This window comes from Pogona vitticeps, chromosome 2 (assembly GCF_051106095.1).
Source record: "Pogona vitticeps strain Pit_001003342236 chromosome 2, PviZW2.1, whole genome shotgun sequence".
In the NCBI taxonomy this organism is placed as follows: Eukaryota; Metazoa; Chordata; class Lepidosauria; order Squamata; family Agamidae; genus Pogona; species Pogona vitticeps.
Genome location: NC_135784.1, coordinates 158,882,852 through 158,902,876, shown reverse-complemented (window position 1 = coordinate 158,902,876; position 20,025 = coordinate 158,882,852). Strand labels below are relative to the sequence as shown.

The following is a 20,025-nucleotide window of genomic DNA, read 5'->3' as shown; positions in this document are numbered from 1 at the left end:
GATTTTCGCAAAACGACGACGATTTTTCCCCATTGGAACACATTAAACGGATTTCAATGCATTCCAATGGGGAACCGCATTTGGCAAGATGATGTTTTCGCTAAACAGTGATGTTTCCTGAACGAATTAACATTGTCTTGCGAGGCACCACTGTAATGCAAATGCACAAGGAGTGTTCTTACTTCTAACCCGTTACTCCATGGTCTGCCGTCAACCCACTTAATGGTCCAACCCACACCCCTCGCAAAGTCATCATGGAACCACGTTGGAATGGAAAAGCTACCCCTCCAGCTTACCAAAGGCTCTGATGAGTTCCGCTTGGACAGCCCAGGTGAATTTCTTCACGAGGCAAAGAGTGGTCAGGCTGGCAAACAGCATGTTGTAGAGGAAGACAATGTAGAAGTTTCCAAGCCAGTTGAACCTCCCAAAGTCACCTAGCAAGTCAAACCTTGTAATCCCTGAGACACAGAGGGAAGAAGAAAGAGAGGAGGGCGTTTGCCAAGGGCCACAGACTTGGATCTTCATGCTCATTTCCCAATTATCTCAGCACACCTTCATTCATTTTCTTCCCTCCTTTTCATTCGCTACCCAAGAGACTTATCCACTGCCACCCCAGCCACCTTGGGGTTCGGTGGGGGGGGGGGGCGGAACAACAGAGATTCCTCAAAGCTTCGTTTTCCAGGCCCTGTTTTAATATCAGTTTACTTTCCTATCCAATGAAGGCGCTGAAGCATCCATGCCCCCTACCAAGTTCACCTATCCAGAATTCCAACTACTGTACTCCATATAATCTGATGACACAGCGGAGTTTCATAAAACTCACACTGCCTTTTGCTTGTCTCCCACGCCCGCCCATCCCCCATCAAGGGAAGTCTGCAAAACAGTAGATTTCTCTACTCACCCACCACACGCAAAGACCAATTAGCAAACATTCCTTCCATTCAGAGCTGGATAAACAAGTCCTCAGGCAAACTGAAAGTCATTGGTCATTTTCCTGTCCTTATACCAATGGCTCACAAATCTGGAAATGTTCATCCTTCTCCCCCTACTCTTCAAGCCTCTATTCATCAAAAAGCAATGTGTATCGCTTATATACTACCTCACAGCATTTAAAGCACTCTCTGAGCAGCTTACAAATAATTGTGCAGGCTACACATCAAACTGCTGAATAATCACAGCATTGTGTATGCATGTTACAGCATCTTACCTACATACAGAAATAATATGGGAGTCTGAAGTCCAATGCAGGGTGCATCAGCCTACCTCTCCTTGCTTTTTTAAAAACAAGTTTCTAGTCCATATGGCTATCAGGATAAGTTGCAGGGACAACACTTCTAAGACTTTACTTAGAAAAAAAGGGGAAAAGAAATAAGCTTTCTAGGGATGGTGGGGCAAATTGCCCTCCCTATCCTTCTGCTAGATATGTGGAAGTATGCAAATAAATAAGATATGCAAAGAAAGCAAATGTGCTTGACGTACACTATCGATACAGGTCATAGAACTCTTGTTTTTATTTAAGCAACTTTTAAAATGCCTACAAACCTAGAAATAAGTTGATTTTTCCACAATGAGGCTGAAGCAGGTGCCTTACTTTGTGCCATCCCATGAAGACAAAAGAGGTCAGCATGAACAACAAGGATGACACTTACCCAAAGTCCGAGACAAAACAGGGAGTGCAGAGCTCAGCACCAAGAGGGAGACACAGTTCCCGATGATCTGCAGGAAAACACCACTTAGAAATAGGGCTTGGGTGCTTGACAATATTTGTAGCCTCCCCAAGCGTGTACAATTCTGTGTAGCTGTTCCTCCTTTCCTCTTCCATCCATCCATCCATCCTCCCTCCCTTCCTGCAGCCCAGCCATGAAATGGGTAGACCTCACCTAGCAGTGAAAACAGACATGGCTCTCTTGGGCCAACATCCTGTTAGGAAAAAACTGCATACAGAAAGGCAACCGCGCAGCAGTCCCCGTCCCCCAATCCTCCCCCCCGGGTCAGCCAGCTGTTCTTCACAGAATTAGTTCTGGAATTGGCGCTGTGCCTGATTTTGCAACTGGTGTATGATTTGGACATGCAAAGCAAAATCTGCTTGTGGAGTGAGGGTAGACATACAAGTGTGCCTATGTGCTTGCATCAGTGGACAGGATCCTGCCCTTGTAGGGTTCCAAATTCAGTACGTTCTTTCCTCTAACGGCAGGAGAAGCAAGGCACTCAGTTTGCCAGCAACTTTCCTAAAACTGCAGGCCTTCACTGTGCCCTCTTCTTGGGTGCAGAGATAAAGCCCAGGGTATTCCATTTCACAGAGCGGTCACTATCTGCTCTGAAACAGTGGTAGACTTCCAGATCCTTAGTGCTGTTCACCAACAGCCCCTCTCATCCCCAGATTCAGTGTGTGATTTATCCACTGTCCTGTTCTCAGGTTTAAAATCCTGTAAATTTTAATATTCCATATCTGATTCTCCCTCTCCTCCTCTTTAGGATGTTTGAGCAGCTTTACCCCCCCCCCCCTTACTACATGGAACGTTCCATGATGCCATGGCAGTTCAACCAATGAGTTTGCAAGGGTGAGGTCCCCAGTGACACTTGCCAATCTTTAAATGTGTTACACGTAAAAACTCACCTTGGTCATGGCTGTATCATGTCGCTCAGGCAGCAGCTTGGTGAACAGCGGGGAGCTATAGAACCCCACAACAGAGGAAACCATGAGATAGCTAAGACGAGAGACCGTTAAGGAAGCAGAGTGGAGGAACTGTCATAAATACAGACAACACTTAGGCAGGGGGACAAGTGTCACTGCTTGCCACTTCCCCTTTGATGCCACCCAAATGCCTCGGTCAGAGGAGGTCACTGCTGAAATGTGTTGAGCCTGAGCTCTTTCCATAAGAATAAAATCTGCATTGTCAACATTTCCATACATCTTGAGATTCTGTCTCCCGTTTGTATTTTTGCTACCACTGCAGTGTTTACATGATCCGCTCCCCCTCCTGATCTTGTCAGTTTGGTCAGGGAGGGACCACACCTGCCTCTTAGGGAGAGAGCCCAGCAGGAAGGGCCAAGTAGGAGAACCTCCACAGAGAAATTTCTCCCAGTATATATATATATGCATGTGTGCCAAGCACAGGATTGTTCCGCTCAGTGCGCTTTGGGCCTTCCTTTCCTTTCCACAGAAGTAAGGCTCAGAGAAAGCTGCCGGTATAAGGAATCACCACCAGCAGGTCTGGCCTCCTTGCCCCGTCCTGATGAGTTGTAACAAGCAGCCAAAGTAAACTGGGATGGCCATGAAGCAGGAGAGCAAGAAAACCAGAGAGAATGAATGTTTTTGAGAGGCGGAGGAAGGAAAACCAGAATGGAAACGAAAGGAGAGGCAGGAACGTCCCGTGGGTGGTTCCAGTCTATATTTATCTCCAGGGAGGGGTGGATGGTGAGGAGCCCTCCACTCCCTCCCTGCTCAAGAAGGGGTGCTGCAAAGGATACAATATAAGGATCACCTGGATGGCTGCTCCAAAAGAACCAAAGACAGAAAAGGAGACTTTTCCTAACGGTGCATCCTGTGAAGGAAGACAAACAAGAAAGACAAGTGATGCCACACTGAGGAGAGGAGGAGGAGGAGGAGCTGGAAATGCACTGCCCTGAGAAGCCAGCTTGGCCCCCTCCCGGTTCTCCTTCCCTCACGTGGCAAGGCTTCAAGGGCACCAGGGCACCGCCTGCAGACAGGAGGGGCGAGGGTGGCCCACCAGATGCTGCTGGATGGCAACGCCCCATGACCTCTTACCATTTGACCTATGAGCTAAGGCTGATGGGAGATGTACCTTAACAACATCTGGAGGGCCGCATCCTGTCCACCCTCTGGTGCAGACAAATGCCCAGTGAAATCCCAACGATAAAGAGGCTGAGTAACTGTGTCAGAGGCAGGCTTTAAGTGCCTCTTTGGCTCTTGGCAGTCTCAGACAGACAGCAGAATCGGAACACACAGCTTGTACGAGGAATACAAGAAGATGCCATATCCACTGGAGGAGGCCACCCCTCTAGGGTGGGAGGGCTCTCCAAGGTTGCTGGGGACGTTTTTTCCCTTGCCCTACCTGCAAAGCAGGTGCTGTGCCCCACTGCGCCACTCAGATAGCCTCTCCTGCTCAATCCCTCACTTCCTGCCCTCTCAAAACCTGTTCTCGAAGACTGGAACCGCTTCAGGAACACATTTTGGAGTGGGCAAGGGGGCTGCAGGGCAGATGAGGGGAGGTAAAACCCCACTGCACAAGCTGAAGTCTGCACTGTCGGATCCCATTTTAAGCGAACCAGCTTCTTTTGATGCGGACTTTATTTCACCGTCCCAAGACCTGTACAGTTTCTTGGGCACAAGCTTGATTTTATTTTACATGGAGTCCTAACACATATTTGGAGGCCCACAAGACTCTGCTTTTCAATTTATCAGCTAAGCATCACAAGCCTTTGTTTTTCACCTAAATGTTATGAATAGGATAATGAATGCTTTGGGGCATTAAACAATTCAGCCAGGGCGCACACAGAGAGTCAGGGGGCGGGGTGGGGGGAGCAGGGAGAGAAAATGGGTTGGAGAAAGTTCTCATGCAGTCTAGGACCAAACAGACCACAGGGGCTTCCACTTGTCTGACCTGGATTCCTCGTGGCATGGCGGCATCATCCAACAGCAGCTCCAAGACATGGAAGCAGACCACAAGGACAGAGATACCCTGGGGATGGTAAATATGGGGGGGTGGGGGTGGGGAGAAAGAGACCTTGTCAATCTCAGCCTTATATAGCACAAGAGAAACCATACAGAGCTTGAAAAAAGCACCACCTCTTTTGAGGCACCTTTTAAGTCAGAATGTCAAGCCAAAATTTACAAGATAAGAGACGCTGGAGGATTTTAGGGACAAAGAAGAAATCACCTGTGGAATCAATGAACACCGTCCCCCTCTGGGCTTCTTTTCCCTTAAGGCCAAATTACAGACCAACCAAATTCCTCCCCCTGAACAAGAAAGTCAGCAGGGAGGCTGGGAAGGGCTTCCTGGTTATGCTGATGAGGGCAGGGGTGCTGATCCTGGCACAGAATCCTCCAAGCTCTGGCCAGAGAGGGTGATGGCAGAAAGCGGTTCCCTGATTGAATATATAGCAAGATGAACCCCCCCCCCCCCGCCGTGGTTGTTTTCAGATATCTGTCTGCACAACACTGGGAGGCCAACTGGCTAAAATCAAGGGAGAACAACCTTGCCCTCCCTCCCCCCCCCCAACATTTTATAGACTGCAAGTGGCACAGTCCCTCACCCTCCAGCTATGCTGGCTAAGGCCCATGGGAGTTTTAGGTGCAAAACATCTGGAATGCCATGGCTGGGCAGCCCGGGGTGGCCTTATGCCAGCCATTGTCCCCATTCAGACCCAAGAAGAATAGCAATCTCCCCCCCCCCCGCCCCGCCCTGCTGCCACCGCCACCACCCACGGTCCAGCTCCAGCACTTACGGTCAGCAGCAGTAACGACAGCATGGCCAGCGGGTAGCCCAGGTTCCGTTGCCAAGCCGAGGCCGTGCGGCGCGTTTCTGCCCAAAACAAAAGCCACAGAAGCCGGAGGTGAACTACCAGAAGGTGTGCGGGTTGGGGAGGCAGTTTGGGTACGCCAACACAAGCTCCTTCTCCAAACTTCAGAGCTGGCAGAAGACGTGTTATTTCCCACAGGAACAATTATACCGGCTTGTTCCATCTGCACAATTTATCTAAGCACTGGAGTTGAACTTTTCTTGGTATAAAAGTGGATTTTTTAAAAAATTGTTATCATTATTATTTTACTGCAGAATAGACACAGGCACCAGAAAAGGAGACAACCTGTGCTTTAATAAAACAACGGGGAGAGCCTGTAGGGTCCCAGATTTCACACGAGGAGGATTTCCTAGGTCAGCCTTGGGCCTTCCAGATCTGTGTGGCCACCTCTCTCCTCGTCCCTTGCCAGCAGGCACCACGCTGGCAGGGAAGGCTTGGGGTCGTTCTCCAACACACTGGGAAGGCACCACAGCTCAGTAAAGGCTGACCCACTTGAAGAGAAGAGTGAATGCACCCCACTCCCTTTTTGCACTTACCCAGAGTTATCCTGTGGGCATGAATTGCTAGATATTGTTGCCTCAGGACTTCCATATCAAACTTGAGCCAGCAGGAGGTTTTCCCTGTGGAATGAAGATGGGGGGGGGGAATCAGGTGGGGATCAAGGGTTGGCTTAACCTCACTGGATACCCAATCCAGCCCAGCCAAGCGCCCACTCCATCGTTTGGCCGCTTACCAGAGTTGATCTTCCGGGAAACAGCAGCTTCTTCGAACTTTGTGCAGCTGAGGTGCTCATCGAGATCCTCCAAAAGCTGCCAAGTGAGAAATGGAGAATAAAATATAGGAACCCACAGCCTTCACTGCCACCTCCCCGGCCCATCTTAACCCCAACGTGGAGAGAGATCTGCTCATTTTTCCCTCCTCTTCATATAAATCATTCTGACAAGGCTGAGCTAAGGGCAGGGGGCTAATGGCAGCCCTTTTCCGAGGCACCCTGGATCACAGCACTCTTGCTGAATACCTCTCTCTTGTGCTGCCCTCCTGAAAAGCTTTTGAGACCTCACCAGATAAAGCATGCCCACCCTCAAGGGTATTTTATTCAGCCACAAAGCTGGAATTTCCCTCCCTCGTCTCTGTGGAGGCAGAGCTTGAACATTCTGCAAACCATGTAGGCACCTCATAGCAGCAGTTTCCCCAATTATTGGGCTGCTGCTTTGATGTGCAGCTGGCTGGTCCTCTTCCTGGGTAGCATCCAAGAGATGCCAAAGGCAACACAGCCCTTCCTGGTCCTGCCTCCTCTTGGATGTCCAGCGCTGTGCTGGACAACAGAGAGCTTGCTTAAGGTGGTCTCCCGACACCCCTCTTGCTGTGCTTGATGCTGGTTCAAAGCCAAAAGCCGTGCTAGCTTGGGCTTCTAAGATGCAGCCCTCTTGATGAAGGTAAGCAGGTCTAGGTCGTCAAGTCAGGGCATGGGTGGGAGACTGCTTCAGAATCGCATGCGTACCGTCTTAATCTCCATCACAGGGAAGAAAGGCAGGCTGGAGAGATAAATAAAAAGCCCCCCCCCAAGCTACCTACTGGACAGCAGTCTTACTTCCACACCAACGGCACCTTCTGTTAGCCAGTTGAGTCCAGGCAAGAGTTTGTAAGCTTTTGACCCTTCAGATATTGCTGGACTCCAATTCCCACCAGCCCCACATAGAATGGGCCCCAGAGAATGATCACGGAGAGCCGTCCTTTACCAGTATCTGGGAAGCTGCACATTCCCGCATCTTTATCTAGACCAGTGGCTGCCCACCTTGCGTCCCCAGGCATTCTTCAACGACAACTCTCAGAAATCCTGGCCATCACCGGTGGTGGTGAAAGCTTCTGGGAGTTGTAGTCCAAGAACATCTGGGGAACCAACATTGGGAGTCACTGATTTAGACTACAGTATTCTTAGTTCCTGCTACTTGTCTTGCCATTCCTCTTTCCTAGCTATGCCAGCGTGATGGGGTAAGCATGGTGCCCCCGACCCTCATCTTTGCATTATTCCTGGCAAGTTGTGATCTTACCCTGGGCTTCACCAGCAGCGTCCCCGTAACAGTGAACATACGTGACAGACCAAAGGGTGTGCACACTGTGGAGGTTCAGAGAGAGAGAGAGAGAGAGAAGGAGAGAGATAAAATTGGACATCAGCATCCGTCAAGACCCCATTTGCCAGCAGGGGGCACCACAGTCCATATTCAAGAAAGAGCTGCTCACATAGGCGCGGCCAGATCAGCAAAACAACCCGGCCGGCCGTTTCCCTTGCAGACTAACCAGGTGAAACGCAGAACAGCTTCCAAACCCAATTACAGCTCTGGGAACACTGCGGAATCAGAGCAGTCCGAGTACTCAAATTGTCACATTTTGCAGTAGAAGGGCTCTTTAAAGGGTCACTATGATCTCTGCCTTTTTGATTAACATGACTTTTTGGAACGCCAAAAAGGCCTGAATTCGAGGCAGCTTCAAAAACAGTTTGTCCTGCCAGACACACCCTGATTTGATGGCTACACTATGTTGTTGGCTGAACACCATGCTAAACAAAAGACAGTTTGGAAAAAGGTGTGGTTTTCTTTTACACACATACCACTCCAAAAAGAATCTTTTCTAAGCGGAGAGATTCCGTAGACATGTTACTTTCCCTTTAATTTGTTACCAGTGGGAGGTTTTTTTTGTTTTGTTTTTTTAAAAATCCTTTTCCAAATCCTGCAGTCTGTTGGCGGCAAGAAAATATTTCTCCTTCTCAAATTGCTCTGATTTTTTTTTTGTCCATTTGTTTTCTAAGCAGAGTTATATACAAAAGCATCTGTGAATCACATCCACCCAAAGCATGCTATCTCTGTGTTCAAGCCATACCATATTCCCGCCCCCCCCCCCGGACCATACTAGAAAATTGAATTTATATCGCTGGATGTGGTTGCAGACAGGAAATGCAACGGTCTGGCTCAGCAATTTAGAAAACGAATGGAGCGGCTATCTTCCTTTCTCTCAACATTCAGTGTTTACTCACATCACAACCACTCTTCACAAAGGCATAAAAAGTTGGGGGGGGGAGCTCCTGATCATATATAAGAGAAAAGGGCTGAGGCAGGGCTTTCACCTTCGCAGGACAAAGGGTTCCTCCCCCGCTCCCCACTGTCACCACATGGCATACATCGCAGCAGTCAAGATTCCCCCAACTGCTGCAGCTAGAGATTTTGAATTGTATCTCACAGGTAGAGCGCACACGCTGCACAGAGAAAATGGCCAATTCACTCTCTCCTATTTTCTGCTAAAAGGATCAAAGAGCAGGAGATTAAGAAAGATCCCTCTCTACTCAGATTGCTGCAAGGAGGCTGAACAGACTAGGCGTTGGGTACCCTTGACTGTTCCAGATCTTGCTGGACTGCAGCTCCCATCATCCCCCACCAGCTACGCCAGCAGGGGCTGACTGTGGCTGAAGTCCAACAACATCTAGAAAGCCACCACTTCTGGGAGAGGAGACGGTGCTGAGTTAAACCGGCAGGCACGCAACCCGTCACAAGATGGCTTCCTAGGCAAGAGATGGTCAGCAGGTCTCACTAACAAAAATCAACAATGGCCATTAGAGTTTCAGCCCGTTCGCACTTTGTGATCACCTCTCATTTGCTCCAGCCCGGCCTGGACCGTTCCCTCCTGCTCACCCTTTCCCGGCATCCCAATGAAGAGCAATGCAAAAGCCAATCAACTTACACAAGAGCAGCAGCACACCAAACAGGGAGATGCCGGAGTAGAGGTAGGGGAGGTAGTACTCCCAGAGGTCTGCGGGTTGAAAGAAACACATCAGATTGTTTAAAAGGGGAGGCGGGAATGCACATTTATGATATAAACAGGTGTTCTCAACTTTCCGCTTAGCTACCAGGCTGGATTTATGGCATCCCATTGGAAAGGCTGGATGGATGTTACCATTTCCCACTGGTATGCATACCAAAGGCTGGTATAGCAGGACCCCTTCCCATCTGCTGGACTGGTACCCATGGTTTCACTTTCCTGCGGTCGACTGCAACACTATGTACAACATACAAAGGCACCCTCTTGTGACTCCTCTGTCCCACCTCCTTCTATGTTATATGTAGGCTTCCTACACACGACATGGTTTCAGGGATCCAAGGCAGATCACAGAACCGATCCCTTGCAGATGCCGGGGATCCTACTGTCTTTTGCACTTACACGAAAGATAACCGCTCAAGTCCAGACTCTACGAGGAACTGGTGACAGCACACAATTTTGCAAAACCTGATAACCATTTACAAACTTTGTAGACTCAAATAAAGGGGTTATATCTCCCCCCTCATCATACACTGATATATTCAAATGAGCACAACAACGGGCCGAAACCCTCTTATGCAACATTACACCACGTAGGAGGATTCCAGCCTTTGTAATCCTTTTATCTCACCCTGTAAGGTTTGTTATGAATTGGATGTTATTGCAGATAACATTGTATGATAAATTAATTAAAGGTCTTTTTTTCTAAAAAAAGAAACATGTTGGCATGACACAGAAGAAAGAACAGTAGGCCTACAGAAGCTGAGGGAATTCAAATCCCCTTTTCAGCAGCAGAGAATAATCCCACCGTTCTACTTTCCCCTGAATTTGTTTTAAAGGAAAGAAGACCATGTGGCACAATCCAGAGGTCCCAGTGGTCCAGCCCATTCTTCTATGGCAGCCTTTTGCTAACAAACACCAATCCAACCATCATGGAATATCATCACCCTCATCAGAAAGAGGGTGGGGTGATGGGAGTTGTAGCTGACCACATTTGGAGGAGTGCCAGGTTGGGGAAAGCTCCTTCTGGCTGTGTTGTTTGAATCAAAGGAGAAAATGGAATCTCATCACATTCCACATAAAGAAGCAAACGGGCAGTTAAATTTTGCTCCAGCACTAGTTGTGGTAGGAAACCTCCCACCACATGAGGACAGGAGACTATTTGGGAGTGGGGGGGTCATTTTCCAACAGAGAAAAACAGCCAGATTCCGGCTGAGGTGGGCCAGTTTTTGTCATCTCCCAGCCTAGGCCACTTGAGGCTGTTCCTCCAGACTGCCCAACGACAGGGCAAGCTGATCACTCACCATAGAGAGACTCCCTGCTGGTGGCATCGTCGTCCAAGATGGCAGACGCAACCCAGACCATTCCAAGTATTAGGAGTGTCAACAACAGCAGCACCACAAATGTTTCATAGACACGGGCCATGATCCCCTGGAGAGATTAAACAAGGAGAGTAAAGAAGGGGTTAATTCATCCACACACACCCAAACTGAGAGCAGTTAGGGAAGAGTAGATGTCTGAGGAGCAGCTGGTACCTTCTTTGAGCCCGCAAAACCTTCGGACTCCGTGAAGAAGTAGGCAAAGGGCATGAGGAAGACCAAGGAGAGGTTGGAGAAAAGGAAGACAAGGTTCCAGAGTCCTAAGAAGAAAGTGAGAGGAACAGATTTAAACAGAGGCACATATCTGGGCTAAGCTCCTACTGGAGCTGCCCCTGTTCCTGCCCGGCCAGTTCTAGAGGCCCCTCCGCTCCCACAACTGGAGACAGCATCCACAACGCCCACCCAGCCCACCCACCTGGGCCCCATGCCGTTCACTCAGAGCTGGACCCCCCCCCCCACCTGCTATGTTCACTTCCAAATTATTACCAGGCGCCTTTTCATATTCTTGGAAGCTGGAATACTCTCCCTGAAACAATGGACAGGTCAGTACTGAAAATACACTTGCTAATTACTGTACTTGGGATTACCAACTTGCACCATTTCTGTGCTGGCTCCACAGAACATACACCAAATCCCAAGCGGCTCAGGTTCCAGACCTAAACATACTGACATGGCTCTCATCAGGCTCAACCGGTCCTGTGCCAGTTGGAGGGCTCTGATGTCGTTTATGTTTTCAAGACAGCAAAGATAGTCCAGCATATCTCCACTGACTTGAAGGGCACAGCACCCTCCCGAGGAGGGGTTCCCCCCTGAAAACCACCAAGCATCATGCGTGTATCAGCATGCACCCTACAGAAGAATACTGTTCTGAGCGTGAGATCGGCTTCATGCCTACATAAGGCTTTGATGCTTGCCAAAGACTTGTTTTTCCCCCAATTAACCCTTCCTGACCAAATAAAAAATAAAAAAAAAAATCAAATTCCATCCAGTTTTATGTACTGTATATGATTCTCTTTACTTTTTACTGAAACATTTTCAGTCTTGTTTTAAACTACAGTAACACCATTAAAAAAAATTTTTTTTTACATGGAGTGGCTTATAATTGATAAATAGTATATTTTTAAACCTGCCTTTCTTCATTTGGTAATAAGTGCTGGAACACAGCTAGAGTGGTATTTTAAAAGGATGAGGGCAGCTCAGCTTAGGGACAGACAGCTCCAAAAGGTGGAAGAGCTCCTTCACAGAACTGCAGTTTGAAAAACAGTAACCTTATTAAGCTGTTCTCTACTTCCCCATCAAAAAAACCTATTCAAAACTGGATTGTTAAAAGCTTGATGTAGGTACTAGAGGCCAAGTCATTGTATTTTCACTGTAATGGAATGTATCGGGAGGGGGAGATGTGCACCTTGCCAGATGATGAGGGACTCCAATTCCCACTACCCTCAGACAGCACATAAGGATGGATGATGGGGATTGTAATCCACCAGCATCTGAAGGGGCCATAAGTTATCCACCTCGATTTAATGCATTCGGTAAATTTTATTCCTGGCTACTACTGAAGAGCCTCTTGAATCCTGCAGCTCCTCCACCTCCCTCTGCCCTTGTAAGCAGAACAGATTTTGCTTCTCCAGCACAAGGGGGCTTCTCGCCAAAGCCCCCACCTGCGGACGCAGACCCCCATAGCTCACCGTGGATGAGGGAGCCGTTCAACCACTGGATGTAGTAGTTCTGCGGAAAGGAGAGCAGCACTTCATTGCTGATGATGGAGAAAGGCAGGAGGAGGACAGCCCCTAGGGACACCGCCAAGGTGAAGGTGCACAGCCACAACCTGAGAAAGAGAGCAACGAAGGGATGGGCCGGGGGTCTCTGGTCAGTGCCTCCCCTCCAAACTCCCTTCTCCCAGAAAGAAAGAAGGAAGGAAGGAAGGCCACCTTCTGCAGAGCCACAGTGGGGGAAAAACATCCTTCCTACCGGAGACTCCCTAAACTTCCGAGCCTCAAAATAATGGGGGGGGGGGGGGGTTGTAAAAAGATCTCCTTCCCCAAATGGTGGTGGTGGTGGTGTGTGTGTGTGTGCGCACATGCATGTACATACACAGGCACTCCCACACACCTTAGCCCAAGAGCGTCTAAGATCTGAAGAATGTGGGCAACCATTCTTTGAATTCTTTTGGGACCATTAACATTTTCAGCAATTAAATACAATCCCATTCCCTAGAACTGCTGCCTGTATTTAAAGGAACACATTTACATCCACACTTCGGAAAGTTATTTGTTGCAGCAATGACTCCCAGAATCCCAAGTCAATATGGAAATGTTGGGAATTGCAGTTCGGGGTGTGTGTGTGTGTGTAATGGCTTCCCCTGGCTACTTATTCCTCTTTTCCATATCCTCAAAGAGTATTTTGAGCACACTGTTCCACTCGCCTCCCTAAATGCAGAGAGACAGAGGCATGAAGGGGGCGGAAGAGACTGGTTGCACTTCCCCTGGATTTTTCAGTCTTATTTTTACCTCAGCTTTAAAACAGTCTGACAAAACCATCAATGGCAAAATACGGCAATGAGATAAAGCAGGAGGGGAAAAGAGAGGGGGAAAGGATGTTAAGAGTCAGCAGCAGAGACGAGAAAGGGAAGGGAAGGAACTTACGCAATTCTGTTGACAGCAGCATCTTCATCAACTAAGAAAGAGGAAAAATATCATTATTGCTACATTCATATCCCAGGGTGCTTAAGTTGGGGGCATACATGGCAGCCTCACCCCCTATATTTATTTTCCCAAATGTATTATAGAGGGAGGGGACAATTATTTTCTCTGAACCCGACCTATGGTTTTTATTTACAGTGGGGTCTTGACTTGAGAACTTAATCCGTATTGGAAGGCGGTTCTCAAGTCAAAAAGTTCTCAGGTCAAATCTGCATTTCCCATAGGAATGCATTGAAAACCATTTGATCCGTATCTGCTCTTTTCCGTCCATAGAAACTAATGGGAAGCTGCTATTCTGCCTTTGACCACTAGAGGGGGATATTTTGTTTCTTTTTTTCTTAGGTCAAGAAAGGTTCAGGGAAGGCAGGGAAAATACAGTCCAGGCAGTACCAGGCAGTCCGAAGACTGTCTCCCAATCCACTCTCTAAACGCTGGGAGGAGTGAGGAAGCAGACAGGCACCCTTTTCACTGGCCAACAGTTAACTGAAAGTTCAAATTTTGCACTTTCCCTGCCTCCCACGTGGTTTTTTTTCAGTTCGTAACTCAAATCTAAGTATGTAAGTCAAGTCAATATTTTCCTATGAGAGTGGTTCTTAAGTCAAAATGTTCTTAACTCAAGCCGTTCTTAAGTCAAGACCTCACTGTATTCATATTGACAAATTATTTTTTTTAATTATTGGTTATATATACATCCCAAATTTCTTTGCAATAAACCCAAGGTACTTCTTCCCAGTTTATCTTTAAAACCACGCCCTATGAGATAAGCCATTCTGAAATACTACAATGGGCCCAATGTCACCCAACAGGTTTCACAATCAAATAAGGTTTTGAACCTAGTTGAACACTCTCATCCCAGCCCTGTCCTTTATGGCCAAGCAGGTAATTGAACACCAGTTTCTCCCGCTATTGCTAAACAAGAGTGCCTTGCAGATTAGGCTTGTATTATAAGCAGATCTGCAACATGGCTGGAAAAAGCCAAAAAGTCATTTTGGTTGTAGCACAAGTTTGGGGAAAAGGTGACCTTCCAATATTATAGGACTACAGTGTCCATCAGCCAATGGCGAGGGATGCTGAGAGCAGCAGTCCAAGGGCAGACACCTGGAAGGCTCCAGTCCTAGGATGGAGCAAAGGTAGATAGAGCTCAACTAGGAAGCCTTCAAATAATGCATTTTCCATGCAGGTCTCTCCAGATCACTCCGCAAGCAAGGATAAGCGCCAAGCCCTTTGTGTGGCCCTTCTGGAGAACAAGCTGACTTCTGTGCAAGTCCTTGCTACAGGATCAGAATGGTACTGCCGCTAAAACACACAGCAGTCCCATAAAAGAATGGTGGTGGAAGCAGGAGAGAGAAGTTCTTGGGATCAGCAAAATCTGTTGCTTCGTGGTCACGAACAATCAGGAATAGAAAAGTGAGAGGCTTGTGTAGCGGATTGGGACTGACCCCCCAGGAAAGACTCATTAACTACAAGGGACCCATTTTATGAAGACAAAGATCCTAATACTAGAATATTATGCAACCAGCATAATCCTCTGGTTGCTTTAACTGGACGGCAGTCCTTTAAATGGGAAACGGTGGAACAATCACCCTTTTCACCCTGTTCTGCAGCAGTGTTAAGTCCTTCAGAGAGCAGATGGTCTCCTCAGTATCCATGCCAACTACAAGGCACACACAGTGGACACCTGGCTTCTCACACAGTGGCCAATATCCTGTTGCTTAGCCTAGTAAACGGCATTAGAGTCGATGCATTGAATCAATGGAGATGTGGTGAGTCAACTCCTTCATACGTTCCACTGATTCAATGGGCCTAACCTTTGTGTGTTACTACTACACTAAGCAACAGGATTTTTAGCCCCCGTAGGGCTCACTTTCCCAGCCTAGTGAACTCCAGATGTGTTGAACTGTGGAGGCTTCTGGGAGCCACAGTCCCGTGTCTGGCATAAAGGAAGAGAGGTCTACTCTGTCTTCTCCGTGTCTGGCAGCCTGGTGCTTCCCCATCCCAGTGCTACATTTTGACTCCTTTAGGGAAACCAGGAATTTGTGAGGCTTCCAGCCCTGAAGGGATTTGGTGCAAGGCAGTAATACTATCAGGAGAATAGCATTTGTTCCGCAATAAAAATTTAAACATGAGCAATTTTTGATTAAAATTACCCCCGTGTCATCACTTCTACAGCCAACATTCCTTTTGACCCGAGTGAAGGAAGCTGCGGCCCCTCAGATGTGGATGGGATCCAACCCCCCAGTCGCCTTAACCAACACAACTAAGGGTGAAGGATGCTGGAAACCATTGTTCAAAACAGCAATTAGGGCGACAGTTTCCCACCCGCGCGTTGACTATTTCCATGCTGAAACTCAGCCTTCTGGCAGAGAATCTTCTACGCACACAAAGCGCAGGACTTTTTCCGTAGCAGCTCCCTTGTTGTGAAAGCGTCTTCCCTCAACCCCGCAACATACTTTGTGCCTGAGAAGCTGTTTCCAGCCAGAAATTGCTGAACCAGTTCATGTCTTATTTGAAGATTAGAGAAGGCTCACAAAGAATGTTGTTCTCACATTGCCTAGGCCAACGGCTGCCAAGGCAACTAATGCTAACAGCAACAAACTGCCATTTGAAGGAAAAAGGCCTTTCCACAGGGGCTGGCTGGCTGGCTGGCTGGCTGGCTGGCTTGCTCGCTCACTCACTCACACACACACACACACACACACACAGAGAGAGAGAGAGAGAGAGAGAGAGAGAGAGAGAGAGAGAGAGAGAGAGAGAGAGAGAGACTTTATATATTGCTCCTTCTCTCATATATATATATACATGAGAGCAAGAGAGCAAGAAAGCAAAGCTGCTGCAATAATGCCAGACTCTGGGGAACCATGGCTTCTCCAAGGCCAAACCACCTGGGGAAGAGATATTTGTTTCTGGTAGTTTCTAACTTCTGCACAAAAGTCAACACATGATAAAGCCCAACGGAGCTTATTTTGAGGGCACTGAGGGAGAGCTAGCAGATTCTCTCTCTGTCTCTCCTTTGTAAACATTGTCAACACTGTCCTTGAAGCAGGGAAGGGGTTGCCACAGACTGGGCTTTGTTGTCGTTTGCAAGCCAAACAGTCTTAGATAGGAAGCCCTGGTGTAACACTGGTATACTTGGCAGGGAGGAGAAGGGGGCATTCCCTTTAAGGCAGAAAGGAAGAAGGCAAGCAGAGTGGCCTGGGTTTTTGTGTTAGGGACCGACTGAGATCCTCATGATCCAGCAAGGAGAAACATTTTGGGGGGTGGGTGGGATGGGGTTGGGGTTGGGATTCAGTATAACTGCTTAAACGTTTGCCACAGCCAGGAGTCCTGGCCCAAGATAGGCAGGACTGAAAATATAGTGGGTAGAAGCTATATTCACTTCTGCCGCCTAGTTCTGTGAGCAAACCACTCTGAAATGAGGAAGAGAAACCTAGCTTGTTGATACTCACAGTACACTTTTTTTTTAACTAGAGTGGATTTGATTTAATCACATTTAAAATCATGATTTATTTTTTTAAAATCAGATTTTCAACATTTAAATTTTTTTTAAAAAATTATTTTTATTTAAACCATGATTTGAATCAACTTGATTTTTAAACATCATTTTTTAAAAAAATCCACCCTGTTTTCAGTCTTTTCTCTCGGCAGCTCCCCTAACAAAGCCAAATGTGCAATGTAGAAATCTATGTTAACGAGAAAAGTTGGGACCCGTTCATACAGGATCCTGCCTTCTCCCCCACTTACCTGTGGTGAAGTCTGTGTGTCTCTTGAAGCGGGTTAAGATGAAGTAACACAGGATGTAGAGGCTGGCAAACAGAAGAGCACAGATCTGCAGGAAGACAAAGAGGCACGTGTCAGCAGTCCCAGAAAGAAGCTAAACATTCAACTACCCCACTGTCAGATATATGGACAGGCAAACCATCTCAAGCACACCCAGTTTGTCACATGAATTCCAATCAGATCTTAATAAAGCTATAGACGTGTGTGTGGAGAGAGACAGAGACTGTAATTCTAGAATCTAGCCAGCCAGGTGGTTTTCTAAGCTCTGGTTTCAAGAGACCACTGATACGTTCTTCTCTTTCTCATTACCAGCTGAAAACATCATGTCCCCTTTAGAACCCACCATATTGCAAGTACTCCACTGTTAATGTCACCGAAAATAAATCTTGATGGGATTTCATATGACTGGAAGTTGAAGCACTTCCTCCCCAGTTTCACCAGGGTTATTCACTATGCACTTTTTCAAGTACCAATTTAAAAAGTACGGCCAGAACAGTATGATCCAGAAGCTGCCTGCGCCAAAAGGAGGATGCTGTTGTTGTAAGGGAAAGAACTGCCATCATTTCCTACTGGATGTAAACATGTAGGCTAGGATCCAAGAAAAAAACAACACCTTGAGGATGAGGTGATGACAGTGATGAGGACAGTAGGCATAAGCTACCAAACGTAGAGGGTCTCCTGGTAGGAAGAGTCCAGGAATCGTGGGTATTTCAGGAGAACAGATGTTCAGAACCACCTTTTGGGTGGCAAGGGACAATCATAAAACGGGAAAAGTAGTAGAGAGAAAGGGAGGAAAACAGGAGGAAATAGTCAAGGCTGTTCTCAAGTGACCATAAACTGCAGCAAACCACCTCTCTGCCCTATAATCTCTGTTTGCAATCTGTGCTTAGAAGCTATTCTACCATTAAGCCTCCAAGTGATAAAACAGATGAACCCCTGTAATCCCCATTTATTTCCCAGAACAGATGCCAAACCTCCCTCTCCTTACCCACAAATCCCAGCTTATTCCACTCCCAGCCCATTTATAGTACCCAGGATTTCAAAAGCAAGGGAAGAAATTCATCTTTTAAATTCATTATGAAAGGAGAGATTTATGGGAAGAGATTAGATGGGTTGTGCTTTAACTCTATCAGAACATGCTTTCAATTGAGGTCACAGCTGTTTCAGCCACAGCATAGCCTTGCACAGTAACCTACTTTCTTTGTTTTAGAAAAAGGTATACCGCCTTCTTCAATATATTTACATAGCAGAGGCTTAGGTTAAAGACAACCAAGTGACATTTGGAATAAAGATCCCATGTTCTATTCATCAGCATAAGTGCATGGACAGGAGAACAAGGCAAGGATAACTCTGAGAATTAGCCTGTTTGCCTGCCACTTCCTATGAACATGGCAAACAGTCCACCTTCCTCCTGCCCAATTCAGGGTGAACATTAAATTGGCAACACAAGACTGTGATCTCAAGGTCTAAGCAAGGAAGAGGCCATTTAATGTTCTTGCTGGGCAGGGCAGGGCCTGGCAGTATTGACAAATCAAGCCGCTTTTCATTGAGAAGCTCTCTCTTGCTCTCTCACTGACATATTCCCAACCCCTTAAAAAAAAAAAGAAAGGACATGAATGAAGTAATCTATTATTTGTCAACAAAGGTTTGCAGGATATAAAGTGACATGGTTAAAAACAATAGAACGGCTTTAAAGCAGAGGATTTTTGTACAAATGCTACAGTCAGAATCCTGTTGCTTAGCGTAAGCCAAAGAATTGCTTTGGGTCCATTTCTCCCTGACAAACAAAGTATCCCCACTGCAGTTCTTGGGGTGTGCACATGGACACACCAAGCCAGCGTATGCACGCCTGAGAATCATGGCAGGGACGGGTTGTTTGCTAGAGGGAAATGGGTCAAAAGTTACAATTTGTTTTATGCGAAGCGGCAGGATTTGGATCAGTATGTGTGAACCCAGCATAAAGAGGAACTCCCCGGACCATCTTGGACAATCACATACGAATGTGAATTCCATCTTGGGAGTGCTGGTTCTGCTGTAGTCCTCCAAAAGCACCAGCTATACACAAGAGGGAAATATGAACAGCCCTGGGAGCAACAGCAACAACGGTAAGCTTCTGCAAGAGAAAGACAGAGGACTGGGCAATTTCAGTGAACACAGAATGTTTGTTGTTGCAGCTGACACCACTAATAAGAAAAACCTGGGTTGGAATAAGAAAGAAATGGAGGTACTGAGACCTTGAACTGGTCTTGTTTTCTTCAAAGTATTAACAACTGCACGTCAAATTCCAGAATCAGGCAAATGAGTATCTTTCTGAATGTTTTGGACTCCAGATCTCATCATCTCCCACTGGTCCTGCCAGCTTGGACTGTTGAGAGTTGGAATCAAAATATATGCAGGCTCAGACTGTCAGCACTAGAACTACCCATTGGAAAGCGATTTCATAACAAGCGCTGAGAGATGGTCAGCAGCACTTTCACCAGTGTTTTGTAGATCTTAGCAATTGGGGTGAAAATCCTGGGTTCCCCTCTCTAGAGTGAGAGTGCTGAGGGCACATCCAGACACAAAAATGGGCCCACCATAACCCCCTCTGTTCTTTGTAGAGGGATGTGGGACTTTGCTGGCAAACAGGGCAGCACAGTCCCGCGTGAGTGGGAAAGAGTGCAGGATCCAAGTCAGCTCCCGTCGTGCCTTAAAGAGGCACCTGGGTAGAAGCAACCAAAGATGAGGAGGAAAGGAGGCGGCGGGAGGGGCAGGCACGAGGGAGGAGAAAAAGGCAAGGTACCTTGTCACACAAGGACCACGGGCGAAACCGAGGG

At 47.3% G+C, this 20,025-nt stretch overlaps 1 protein-coding gene across 2 annotated transcripts in view; it reads right to left on the bottom strand.

The window, feature by feature from the left end:
• The window catches only part of LMBR1L (limb development membrane protein 1 like), a 37,184-nt gene that overhangs the window by 3,138 nt on the left and 14,021 nt on the right, over positions 1 to 20,025 (bottom strand). The window contains exons 2-16 of one of the 2 annotated variants that reach the window (XM_020783076.3): positions 17,174 to 17,258; positions 13,376 to 13,406; positions 12,419 to 12,558; positions 10,887 to 10,990; positions 10,656 to 10,782; positions 9,277 to 9,345; positions 7,596 to 7,660; positions 6,278 to 6,353; positions 6,081 to 6,164; positions 5,470 to 5,546; positions 4,626 to 4,703; positions 3,472 to 3,545; positions 2,618 to 2,708; positions 1,650 to 1,716; positions 297 to 458 (exon numbers count right to left, since the gene is read on the bottom strand). In XM_020783076.3, the coding sequence (XP_020638735.2) occupies positions 297 to 458; positions 1,650 to 1,716; positions 2,618 to 2,708; positions 3,472 to 3,545; positions 4,626 to 4,703; positions 5,470 to 5,546; positions 6,081 to 6,164; positions 6,278 to 6,353; positions 7,596 to 7,660; positions 9,277 to 9,345; positions 10,656 to 10,782; positions 10,887 to 10,990; positions 12,419 to 12,558; positions 13,376 to 13,406; positions 17,174 to 17,258 (1,330 nt within the window). Of the gene's footprint in view, positions 1 to 296; positions 459 to 1,649; positions 1,717 to 1,991; positions 2,185 to 2,617; positions 2,709 to 3,471; positions 3,546 to 4,625; positions 4,704 to 5,469; positions 5,547 to 6,080; positions 6,165 to 6,277; positions 6,354 to 7,595; positions 7,661 to 9,276; positions 9,346 to 10,655; positions 10,783 to 10,886; positions 10,991 to 12,418; positions 12,559 to 13,375; positions 13,407 to 17,173; positions 17,259 to 20,025 lie in introns of those variants that run through there. The other variant, XM_078385178.1, reaches the window with a different exon arrangement.